Below are 12,587 nucleotides of genomic sequence, written 5' to 3' on the forward strand. Positions count from 1 at the left end.
AGTGTCCTGGAGCTTCAGACTCTTGGTCGGGGGATACAACTGGGGAGTATGACCAGTACCTCGCCCAGGCGGCCTCACCTGCTATGGTGAACAGGGGCCTTGCTGGGGGATGGGAAGATTGGAAGGGATAGGCAAGGATGAGGGGAGGAAGCGGCCGTGGCCTTAAGTTAGGTACTATCCCGGCATTCGCCTGGAGGAGAAGTGGGAAACCACGGAAAACCACTTCGAGGATGCGGAGGTGGGAATCGAACCCACCTCTACTCAGTTGACCTCCCGAGGCTGAGTGGACCCCGTTCCAGCCCTCGTACCACTTTTCAAATTTCGTGGCAGAGCCGGGAATCGAACCCGGACCTCCGGGGGTGGCAGCTAATCACGCTAACCACTACACCACAGAGGCGGCTTCGGATAATTACGGATTTTATTAGCTACAGAGTCTGTTTCACGCCATTTTGCCACTAAGATTTTATTGCAGACTTTGCTGGAGGTTTTTTTCCAAAACATTCCAGTCTCAAACCCTTGCGCAAACAGTTCCGCACAGATTTCTCATGAATCGTGCTTCGCATAACACTCTACAATGAAAACGTGCTGTTTTATCGCGAGCAAAATTTTGTTTTGAATTCAAAATGTTACTGAACACATCTCCTTCTCTAACTCACTCACACGTAATGACACAGCGACGTACTCGGGAGATGCGCATGCGCAGACGTGTGACAGCAACCAATTGGTGCATCGATATCACTGTTTCCAGCATTTCCTGTTGTGGGCAGTTCTCCTGTTCATTAACAAAGGTCAGTACCGAGTCAGTCTTACACATATCTCCCGGGCCAGTTTCGTTTTGTGCATCCTGTATAAAATGCAGGGTTGAAAGCAAAAAGGGCGCAACCTGTTGTTTTACAGAAATGCAACCTTGTCTTTAAGATGTGCAGCACTGACGTGTATCATGCCTCTAACAGAAACAGCTGCGTGATAGCTGTGCGCAGAGGCACCTACTGCTATCCCAGTTCGCACGCAAACAACATTGGCATAGCAGCCTCAACTGTATATCAACAGAAATCCGGTCATAATTCAGAAAAATATCCAATGGGGCTGTACTCTAAACTCAACTGACCATGTCTGCGCTAAGTTACGATCTTTGATGGCACTGTATTATGTACGTACTGTTGATGGACTTTGCAATAAAATCATTAGATCATATCTGCTGTCATGGATTGTAAGGTAAAATATGTGAAATGAAATATTGGAAAGTTCATTTTTTTTTTACAACTTCTGTTACGTACTAGTATTGGATAGGACTTATATTTGAGGAGATAATTGGGCATTGGGGAAAAATGTAATACCATAACTGTGATTATCTCCGTCATTATTCAACGTACGGTAAAAATATATTGGCGGTAGGCTGTCACCTATGGTGCGTTCAGCAGCGTGCCGTGAGAGGTGCGGCGAGGGGATAGGTACGCAGTGCCTGGGCTGTAATATCTTTTTCCGATTCTTTGCACTCAGAAATACGAGCGACGTTTTATCTCATTGCGTTCAAGTTTTGTAAAGGAAACAATGTGCCAGTTGTTTACATTATAATGTGCTTTAGATTTCCTAGCTAGTTGCTTTACGTCGCGCCGACACAGATAGGTCTTATGGCGACGATGGGACAGGGAAGGGCTGGGAGTGGGAAGGAAGCGGCCCTGGCCTTAATTAAGGTACAGCCCCAGCATTTGCCTGGTTAGAAAATGGGAAACCACGGAAAACCATTTTCAGGGCTGCCGACAGTGGGGTTCGAACCTACTATCTCCCGGATACTGGATACTGGTCGCACTTAAGCGACTGCAGCTATCGAGCTCGGTATTTAGATTTCCATCCTTCTCATTTGAGGTCAGGACTTCACCAATAGCCTTGGTAGCCTTCAGTATACGCCACTGAATTTTAGGTTTGTGAGGCTAAGGGAGTTCTTCATTTTCATACCCGTGGTCCCCTTCCTTTCCTTTTCACCTATATGTTCTTTCTCAAGGTGTTGGACTACGTCATTTGTCTTCCATACTTAGAGGTACTTACATTGTTTTCCTTTCCCTTTACCACTACCATTGCTAGGTATGTCAAAATTGTAAATAAACCAAGTTGTTCTTCATACTGGAAATCGTTATGGTGTGTATATATCGATATAGGATTCACTTAATTTATGTGTTACAATTGTAATTACCTTTTCCTTGTTGTCTTAGGTAAGGTGAGTGTGGTAAATCAGAAAAAAGGAAAGGCAGCCCCTGTATATTACCACATAATTCAAGGGAACGATGAAGGTGGATTTTATGTAAACAAAACAAATGGCAGAATCTACACTAACACTTCATTCGATCGAGAACAGAAGGATGAGTATAACATGTTCATCAAGGCCAGCACCGACCCTGACTACTATTCTCAGGTAATAAATAAATAAATAAATAAATAAATAAATAAATAAATAAATAAATAAATAAATAAATAAATGGATAGATAAAAATAAACTAAACGTGAATAACTAACTAAATAAATGAACGAACGAATAAATAAATAGATTAATGAATAAATATGTAAATAAATATATTGAAAATTACTCTGCACCTTAATATACTGTGCCTCACTCTTCTGATGCCTTAACTGGGTGATAATCTTCTTGATTAATTATTATAATTTGCTAAAACTCCAAAAATAAATTCATTGTCTGTTATTTTATTGTCTTCAACTATGACGGTTCATAATGGGTTTAGAATTCAAGGCCTACTGTTAAATCTGTTACTTAGTTTTCATTACTAATTAGGCCATAATTGAGGCTAGGCAGAAACATTGTTTATACAGCTAGTTCTCAGTGATATTCGTCAGAAACTTTATGTCCATATTAGAAGAAAGGGAATTTAACACCAGCAATTTCGTGATTACTAAGGAATTCAGAACTAGATTGATTGATGTGAATATAACTTTTTTCTGATTATGTCAAACATATTAGACTGAATTGGATATATTTTTGCACGGAATACACGTTTTTTTGGTCTCTATGAATTGGCAAAGTAGTTTCTATTACTTTTCTGAGTTAATCTGCAAACAGTAGCAATTTAATTTCTTTTCACATTCTTCTATGTTTCAGGAAGAATTTGGAAAGTCTGAAGCTGATTATGATTCAAGTGTGGCTCATGTAAAAGTTAGTATACTCGACGTGAACGATAACTTACCGCACTTTGAGCAAGCTATCTACTATGCAGGTAAGAGAGGCTTTGAATACACAAATAGTCCCTATAAAACTGCCACTATTGACCCATTGCAAGGAATATAGCACGTGGAGGTGTTTTAGGCTAGGGTATATTTTGGATATTCAGACAGAGCAAAATTATTCAGTGCTTGGCAAAACTGTCTTCACGGCGAACTTAGAAGGACGGTGGGTGCACTTAAGTTGGCAACAACGAAGCAACGGAGCATTAACATTGTACCTCTAGCAGGTACTATCCTTGAGCTGAATAGCATTCCACCTTAGTGTGAAAATTGTGCTTTTAACAAGCAGTTGTACTTTGGAAGTCAATATGTTAACGCTTGGAAATAGAGTCTTGTAAGTGAAGTACGTACATCTTGCCTTATGATCATAAATTTTCGGAAAACTTAAAAAATGTCGTGAATATTTTCCAAAATTTGGTATATCCTAATCATGGTGAGATTTAATTATATTTATGAAACCGGATCTGTACACTTCGCTCCGAGAAGCAGTAAGCCTAAAATGTTAACCGAGGCAAACTTGGACGAAATTTCTGATGCAATGTTGAGAAGCTCCAGTTAATCAATGGAGATATTCTCGCGGGAGACAAATGTTTCAGTGCGAACAACAAATAGAGCCATACGTGTCTCTTCGACATGTGCCGTGACTAACGTGCACAAACGTTCTAAGAATAAATGAAGAAAACGTACTGTGCAGTAATTCATGTTTCAAATGTTTTCTCTCAAACATATTCGAAAAAACGTGACAAAACGGCGTTCAGAGGGGCTTCTTATAGCTCCTTTATTCTCACTTCTCTCACCGACTGTAGTCGACTGCGGGAGTTTGGGGAACTCTGGCGATATCGATCTTGGTCGATCACAGGAGCACTGAGATGAGTAGTTCAGACGGTAGAGCACTCGCCTCCGAAACTAATGTTGGCAGATTCGATACTGGCTGAATTTGGTGGTATTTGAAAGGGCCCAGATACGTCAGCCTAGTGTGGGTAGATTTACTGGCATGTAAAGAACTCCTGTGGGACAAACTTCTGTCAACTCGGTGTACCTTAAAACTATAAAATTAGCTAATGAAACGTAAGAACGATAACATTATTATAACTGATCATGGGGGTGAACGTGTTATTATAAACTTATTTACCATCATTTTAGTTTTATGGATGTCTACTTGGAAGTCAGAAGTTTCCTGAAGCTGTAACAGTATTTATTTGGGGATAATATCTGTTCCTTATTATCAGTAGTGATACTGTTTTTATACTAATATATATATATCTGTAGATCAACAAAGTGTATACAGCTTTAAATGGCCTAATTCTTAAAAAACGCGACCACTTTTAGAGCCTTTCTGGTTAAATGGGTTGTTGAATCTTCATTAATTTTCAAATATATCCTTCTGATTGCTCAGCTTTCACCTTACAACAGTGACTGTTTCTTAGTAAATCCACTCACAGCCACAGTTTGTCGACATGTGAACATACAGGGAATGTATTTAATGAAACCATGCTTCTACTATTGCAGGTGTCAACGCAATGGCTAGTATTGGCGAGTTTGTTGTGAAGGTAAAAGCCAGTGATCCTGACCTGAATATCAATGGGTCGGTAAATTACCACATAGCTGCTGCCAAGCTCTTTAAATCTGGTCTAGAACGCTTTCCGTACTTTTTAAGTCCTTCACCCTTCAGTGTGGCAGAAGATGGAAGGATAACTACGGCAAACTATATGGCAGAATACAATCAGGAACGAATTGTGTTGGAGATAGCAGCCAGGGAGCGCGCTCCACCGGGAAGGCAGATACGGACAGTAGTTCATGTGAGTTTTTACAGAATTTTGGAAGTTCTCAGATAGTCTACAGTTTGTTACAGTCAGTGACATTTACTTATTTAGCTTTATGTCATTCCACCAAGTGGTCAGTGCTATCAAAGTTATCTAGACACCTGCCTGTACACGTAAACTAGTGCTTAGATGTCACTTAGATGCATTATCAGATTATCACCTCTCCCAGAAGTCCTTTACTGAAAAGATTATTTCCTTCCACCATCAAAACCAAATACTTACCTTACCCAACTCATTATTCCATCATACATCGAAACATAGCTCATCTTTTGGCCAGAGAGTGGGCGTCACCCACTAAGTAGCCCCCATCACTCTTCAGGTGAGGAGTGAAGTGATATAGACAGATAGATCCATGTTCAGCGTTACGAGATGCCAGTGGAATATGTGGAAACAGGAAGTTTCGATTACCATGGAATCAAGGCCATGTAGGCCACATGTGCTGACTAACAGAAGCTGTCGAGCATCAAAGAGTGTGGTACAGGGAATATCACGGGGCACTGTGTGATTCCATCAGAGTTAAGTACGTGTCCAGACCCTTTTGATCAGGTAATCTGTGCTAAAATATTTTGACTGGGAATTTCGAAGGCTGAATCAATATTTAACCACTAAATTGAGTCCCAATCAGTCATTTGGGTTACCCTTACTAGTTTTATCAGATGCTTGGTTATCAGTATCTTGATGTGTATCTGTTATAATGATGGTAAAGATTTTTGACGACTTAGTTGACGAACTCTAGAATTCTTAGCTTCTGTTTCTCATGGCAAATGTTTATACGGATATTAAACCGTTATCTCTTTTAGGGTGGATACATTCATTATTTGTAGAGGCCTATTAGGCAATTGCATTGAACATTTAAATTACCATAAGCGATTCCGGAAAATAATAATGCGACAGTGAGGGCCGAGAGTGCAGGGCGGTGGCAGCATGAGCAGCGCCAATAGCGAGAAGAAATAGCCCGGGCGATTTGTTGAGTCACGTGATAAGGAAGCTCCTTCGAAGGTGCTAAGAACGGCCAACAATGCAGAAGGCGCGTGGAATGATCTAGAAGTGGAAATTGCGAGAATCTTCCACTGGCCTATGAAAAGAGCGAATCTGAGGGAGCATGAATCAGTCACGAGAGAACTAGCAAGTGAGTCATGTGTCATTCTGGAGTATGTCAGTAATAAGTTAATCAATCAGGAGGTCTTTGGTATGCGAAATGTAGGGGGCCGTGTGGTGTGAGTCGAGTTCTTGAGACTAGTTGTGTTGTGGAGTGCACTGCACCTGCGGGAACCCAGTTGGAGAGCAGTAGTTCGATGCTGCTGTGAGGTCGGCCGACTTCGTAAGGCGGAAACCTCAAACTCGACCGCAATTATAAACAATATTTTCACAGTTCTCATCAAAGAAGATGTGGCTTTGGTGTTTTAGTAATATTTGATTAAAGCTTTCCATGCTTCCCTCTTGTGTAACTCCACGTGTGTAATATCAATTAATGCCCGTGAAATCGAGTCTTCTGAAGAGAATTCTGGTTCTTATTAGATGACATAGTTGTCATGTAGGGGTTCAAACCACCTTTGTGACGTGCCTGGGGATTTGATTAAATTGTTATCAACAACGGACCGAAGTATTTCCATTAACTAAGTGACATAAGTGACATGCATTTAACGTTGCTATTGGATGATTACTACAGCGTCCTCTTGTGTTGCTAGGTTTGGGTGTATCAGCCCAGGCAGTTGATTAGGGTTATACTCTCCCGTACACCAGAGGAGGTGACTGAAGAGAGCAACGAGATTGCGTTTGAGCTGTCCAACATCACACAGAGTCTAATGGTCGTTGATGACATACGGTACCATGTAGACTCCTCCGGACAAATTCGTCGAGACTGGTAAGCAATTGAAAAATTCACCATTACATTCACATAAGTGGTTCAATGAATAATAAGACCTTTCACATCTGTATTGTTCCTTACCGCATAGAAATTTCCAGCCAAACGAGAGCAGGTATATCTCAGTTTCCCTTCACAGTCTTTAGCTCGCATCTATTGTCGGTCATACTGTAGTAAAATCAGCTGTAATATGGCGGAAATGCCGGAAGAATGATCTAACTTTTAGGTGCGTAGTATCGATCGGATGTTTGCATCCAAAGAGCTCATCAATATCTCGAAAAGCCAGAGTAAGCGACCTCAGATGGTCTGAATAGACACCATACTGCTCCACAATAGCACGAGGTCCTCCTTAGCCAACCCTCACATGAATAGCTTCGGAGCTATACTGTAACTACTCTGTCTTGGCCTAGCATCGACTGATATCGATCTCTTGACAATTGGAGCGGCATCTAAACGTAAGAGTCTCTCGAACTGTCGGTGAAATTCAACGAGCCATGACGTCTTGACGTCAGTCGCTGACACAGATTTCCTCTAAGCCAAGATGGATGGATTGGTATATAGTTAAAGCGAATATCCTGGCAAGCATAAATGCAACACATAAGAATAGTATGCAACAAGTCCGTATTGTGTATGATATTCAAACATGTATTAAGCGTTACGTAAGTTTTAAACAGTGAGAGGTCTTGTTACATTACTTATTGAATCACCCTAGTACACCCAGAAGAATAATTAATGTGAGCATAAAATGGACGTTAATAAATATAACATTACATTTCCTTTAGAGTTCATGAATTTAACAATAGAATGTTGAAGTTTTCGTTGTGATTCTAGGTGTGATATCTATCTGCACGTCGTGGATAGTCCAACACAAAGTATAATGTCAGTTCCCGAGGTGCTCAAGCTTATGGACTCTAAGTATTACCATCTGAAGGACTACTACACTGCTATTGATATTGAAAATGTTACGGTGAGTTGAGCGTCTTTCATTAACTGCATGTGTTGGGGAAAATTTTTATCTTAACGTATCAAGATGATCGCATTCATGTCTGTGATATTGACCGATATTCTGCTTATGTATAGAGCCTCCGTGGCTCAGGCGGCAGCGCGCAGGCCTCTCAGGATTCGATTTTCGGGTTGATCACAGTTTTTAATTATATTCTCAAGGAGGATTTATATTGAGACTCAGGATTGTCGGTTCGATCACAGATCTTAATTCTGTTCTCAAAGGGAATTTATGTTCATACAATCTTATGAATGTAGTTCAGGAGTTCTTTAATATGAGAGAGAATATCAGCAAGCAAACCATATAAAAGAGTCATTCCTCTGTATATTGCAGTATCTAAAAGTTATCTGGATGGACAGAAATCGCCATTGATGCCATTAGGCACTTTAATATCTCTACAGACTGAGGATAAAGTGTTCGTTTTAACTATCTATGTTCCTTGACTGATTGAGTAGGGTCGTGGTATTCGGTTCAGGGAGTCCCGGGTTCAGTTCCCGGAAAAGTCGGTCTGGTAAAATCCCTAGAGTAATGGGTATTGTGTTTGTCACAACGCACTCCTGTTCGCGCACACACACATACACACACATACACACACATCGGGAAGAGCATCCGGCCATAAAACAGGGCCAAGTTTGTGGTGCAAAGAAGTGTGAAGAATGTCTTTCCTTCGCAAAATGTCTCGACACATCGACAATAAATGGATTCAAAATTTTGGAAGACGCATTCGAGGTGATAAGAGCACCTTGTCATATTCCAAGAATGTCCAATACATCGAGCTTAAAGGGTTTGTCGGGAGCGTCTGAAATTTAAGGCGGCCGAGAAATTTTAAGCGATTTCCGTGCTACCGGAGTTCCAGTTGGGCACATCTGCTATTCAGATGGTGGAAAACGATGTGGTACTCATGGACGTGGATACTGACCACTCTGGGGATGATGAAGATACTTCAATACTCCTATTGAAGCCCCCATGGCTCGGTGTGGTACAGATATAGATTTAACCTTCGTCTGTAATATTAATGTACGCTATGTCTTATCGCCGGCCCCGTTGTGTAGGGATAGTGTGCCTTTCTCTTGTCCAGAGACCCCGAGTTCGATTCCCGGCCAGGTCAGGGATTTTTACCTGGATCTGAGGGCTGGTACGAGGTCCACTCAGTCTACATGATTACACTTGAGGAGCTATCTGATGGTGAGATGGCGGCCCCGGTGTAGAAAGCCAAGAATAACGGCCATGAGGATTCGTCGTGCTGACCACAAGACACCTCGTAATATGCAGGACTTAGGGCTGAGCAGCGGTCGCTTGGTAGGCCAAGGCTCGTCAGACTGTTGCGTGATGGGGTTTGGTTTTGGTGTACGTCTTGTTTAAAATTAACATATAAAATATAAAACTCACATTAACTACGTACTTTATCTCGGAATAGTTATCACGTTGGTCGTACAGACGAGTGCACCGAATCGTGCCGACATAGAATCTGTGATTTATGGTGGCAATGGAGTGTTAGAACGCCCTTTATCTGGTTCCACCAATCCTCTTGTGCTGATTGGCAGTTGGCTCACAATGTGTGGTTACAAGGCAGACTGTTTGGACAGTTCATTTCCTCTTTACTCGTCCCCTTTCAGAGCAGACCTTTACTCATAAGTTAGTGTTTGTGTGCTAAGAGACTGGATTTTCACGGGGTTGGTGTGGCCAGTACATCTCAATTAGATTTTGATACTATGAAAAATAAAACACAATTGGAAACTATATTCATCGGCACAATGCCCTGTGGACTGAACGTTTCGTCAAAATCTGTGGCCACGAACTCAACACTGTCCCATTTTAATTTCTTCATAAATGTCCCTGACCCAAATATGGTTCCGAAAAAATATTCAACGCAAAAAATACTACCACTTCAATTTCAAAACAAAATTAGGTGTATCTGGTTTTGTAACTAAACTTTACATTATATGTTACAGCCTGCTTTTGTTGCCATGCAAGAGGACACCTTCAATATCATACTGGCAGCCCTTGTTGCCATGGTGATAGTACTCCTCATTGGCTGTGTAACCTTGATAGTGCTGTGTTGCTATCACAGGTAGGTGAAGTATTCTTCCTGACTAAGTGTAAGTTAGTTTATGATAAAGGTGAACTAGAACCTTCAAAATAGTGTGTGAGTTGTTGAGTTGTCCGTAGTAAGTTCGGTTGCATCCTCAACAGCTCTACTAGGCGTCAGTTCTGAAGTGTACTAGGGAAATTAGGACTGAGGTGTTTCCCGTTTCCTTTCCCATTAAGACAGAATATATTGTTAGATATGTGTGCGAAGCCCACCGAAATACGCACACCGACTGACCCACTGAGCGACATTTTCACTGCATTGGCATGAGGAACTGGCTGCATGGCATTACTAGTATTGCTGATACCTCGGGAAATAATTTTTAGACACGAGTAAGTTAGAATGCAAACATATTTAACCAAGGCGCAAGTGTCATATACCCGCACAACGGTCCTGCAGTGGGATTTGCATAATATTAGCGATCTGAATTGTCAGAACACCCACAATTTATGCAACACACTGACGTAGCTGTCGAGCGTCTAGATGACACTTTCGCCTTGTTCAAACACGTTTGACTATTGCTATTTGCTTTACGTCGCACCGACACAGATAAGTCTTATGGCGACGATGGGACAGGGAAGGGCTAGGAGTGGGAAGGAAGAGGCCGTGGCCTTAATTAAGGTACAGCCCCGGCATTTTCCTGGTGTGAAAATGGGAAACCACGGAAAACCATCTTCAGGGCTGCCGACAGTGGGATTCGAACCTACTATCTCCCGAATACTGGATACTGGCCGCACTTAAGCGACTACAGCTATCGAGCTCGGTAAACTCGTTTGAATTCTAACCTATTCGTGCCAAAACATCCTTTCCATACTCATACCTCAATCACTTCCAAGGATGAGACTTTGACAGATGAATGAAAATAAGTAAATAGTTCTAGTTTGTATACTATGTTTAGCCGGAGATGGTTCTGGACACACCTTAAGAATAGAAAATTGAAGATATCTAGATGGCTACGACCTTCGATTGTGATAAAGTATCTTAAATAAAGAAGTTATCAGCCTACTGCCCTAGTGTATGAAGTAACAAGTCTTCAATCGATCTAATATATCCAAAGTAGGTTCGCCAAAGCAATATGGAGTAAATAAAATCAAATACCCAGGTGGAGATGGACACACCCAAAGTCACGTTCAAGGGTAATGATTACAGCGATTTGCAGAATCATAGAGCCCTGCATCTCGGAGAAACGATCAAGAAAAGCTCACAGAAGGCAGAAGTGAAGGGAACTGTCTACCTGCCCTACATTCACAACATCACAGATCGAATTGCCAAGGTCCTCCGCGAACGCAATATAAAAACCGTGTTTGACACCGTCACTAAAATTGCTCACAGTCTGAGTAAAACCAAGGAAAAATTGCCTCCACTTTTACATCCTGGGGTATACGAAATAACCTGTACTTGCGGAAAGGTATACATTGGCCAAACATGTCGGTCCATTGGTACTCGTATCAAGGAACATGACTGAAAAACTCGTCTCAACCAGCCAGACAAATCAGCAATAGCTGAACATCTCTACGTTGGGTCATGATGTCGTGTTCCAAGATGCTCGAGCTGTTACCCACACTAGACACTAAAGGTCCAGGATTATACGGGAATCTATGGAAATACGTAGAAAACCAAAAATTTTAACAGGGACAGTCGCTATTAATTAAGTAATACCTGGTTGCCAGCCATTAAGGATGCACCTAGGTAGCTCCCTTCCCTGTCCCTTCACTATTGTTATTTCGTTTCAGTGTTTTCGAAATTCGTACGTTCCTCATCGCCAAGTATTTCATTCCACGATTGTATCAATGTCATACTTTCATATGTGCGTACACCGGTTAAGTTATGAGACCCTCTCAGACTGATTCTGATGGTTCCGTCAGCTTTCGCTTCGAACGCTAGCGCTGTACTGCGTCCGGGGAGCCATCTGGTAACGAATGAACGTACCACTTCCACTTCTATTATAACGTCTAAATTCAAACCTCATTGTTTGAGAAGCCTTTCTCGTGGATAGTCGAGATTTTCTTCTGAAGACGCAGAGCAAAGTTCTCTGCGAAACGTAAAGAATTTCATTTTATCTTATTTTCTTGATACGGCATAAGCCCAAAAGTCTATATCATGTCTATAAGTACGGGCCGTGAAAGTATCAACGGCAACAATAACAGACCTGTTTCACAAAATAACATTTCTTCAGATCGTGATAATAAAACTTCAACTATTACCATGCATTCCACAGAAATGGTTTATGACAGAGGTCACTGTTTGTCTGCCCCTTAGTCCCGCTTGGTTGGGGATGAGGTGACATAAAATTAAGCGGCATGTTTCTACGGCCGGATGCCCTTCCTGACGCCAACCTCAGTTGCCATTAAATGAATGATAGTGAATGAAATGGGTTAAGGAGATGAAAGGCATCGACTGTAACCTATGAATAGTAACTGGCTCGGCATTCGCCTGGAAGTGACAATGGGAAAACACAGAAAGCCATTCTCAAGACAGTCGACGATGAGGTTCAAATCCAGTCGCCTCCCAAATGCAGAGCTTGGCTTCATAGCCGTAGCGCGTTAAGACTTGCGGCCACTCCGCTCTGTTTATGAG

The 12,587-nt window shown here is 41.7% G+C and overlaps 1 protein-coding gene across 1 annotated transcript in view; it reads left to right on the plus strand.

The window, feature by feature from the left end:
- Positions 1-12,587, plus strand: part of LOC136867307 (cadherin-87A) — a 258,249-nt gene that overhangs the window by 232,594 nt on the left and 13,068 nt on the right. Inside the window, exons 6-11 of the mRNA XM_067144464.2 lie at positions 2,211-2,410; positions 3,110-3,224; positions 4,741-5,030; positions 6,743-6,918; positions 7,750-7,885; positions 9,874-9,992. Coding sequence (XP_067000565.2) covers positions 2,211-2,410; positions 3,110-3,224; positions 4,741-5,030; positions 6,743-6,918; positions 7,750-7,885; positions 9,874-9,992 — 1,036 coding nt within the window. The remainder of the gene's footprint in view (positions 1-2,210; positions 2,411-3,109; positions 3,225-4,740; positions 5,031-6,742; positions 6,919-7,749; positions 7,886-9,873; positions 9,993-12,587) is intronic.

The sequence above is a fragment of the Anabrus simplex genome, chromosome 3 (assembly GCF_040414725.1).
Source record: "Anabrus simplex isolate iqAnaSimp1 chromosome 3, ASM4041472v1, whole genome shotgun sequence".
Classification (NCBI taxonomy): Eukaryota; Metazoa; Arthropoda; class Insecta; order Orthoptera; family Tettigoniidae; genus Anabrus; species Anabrus simplex.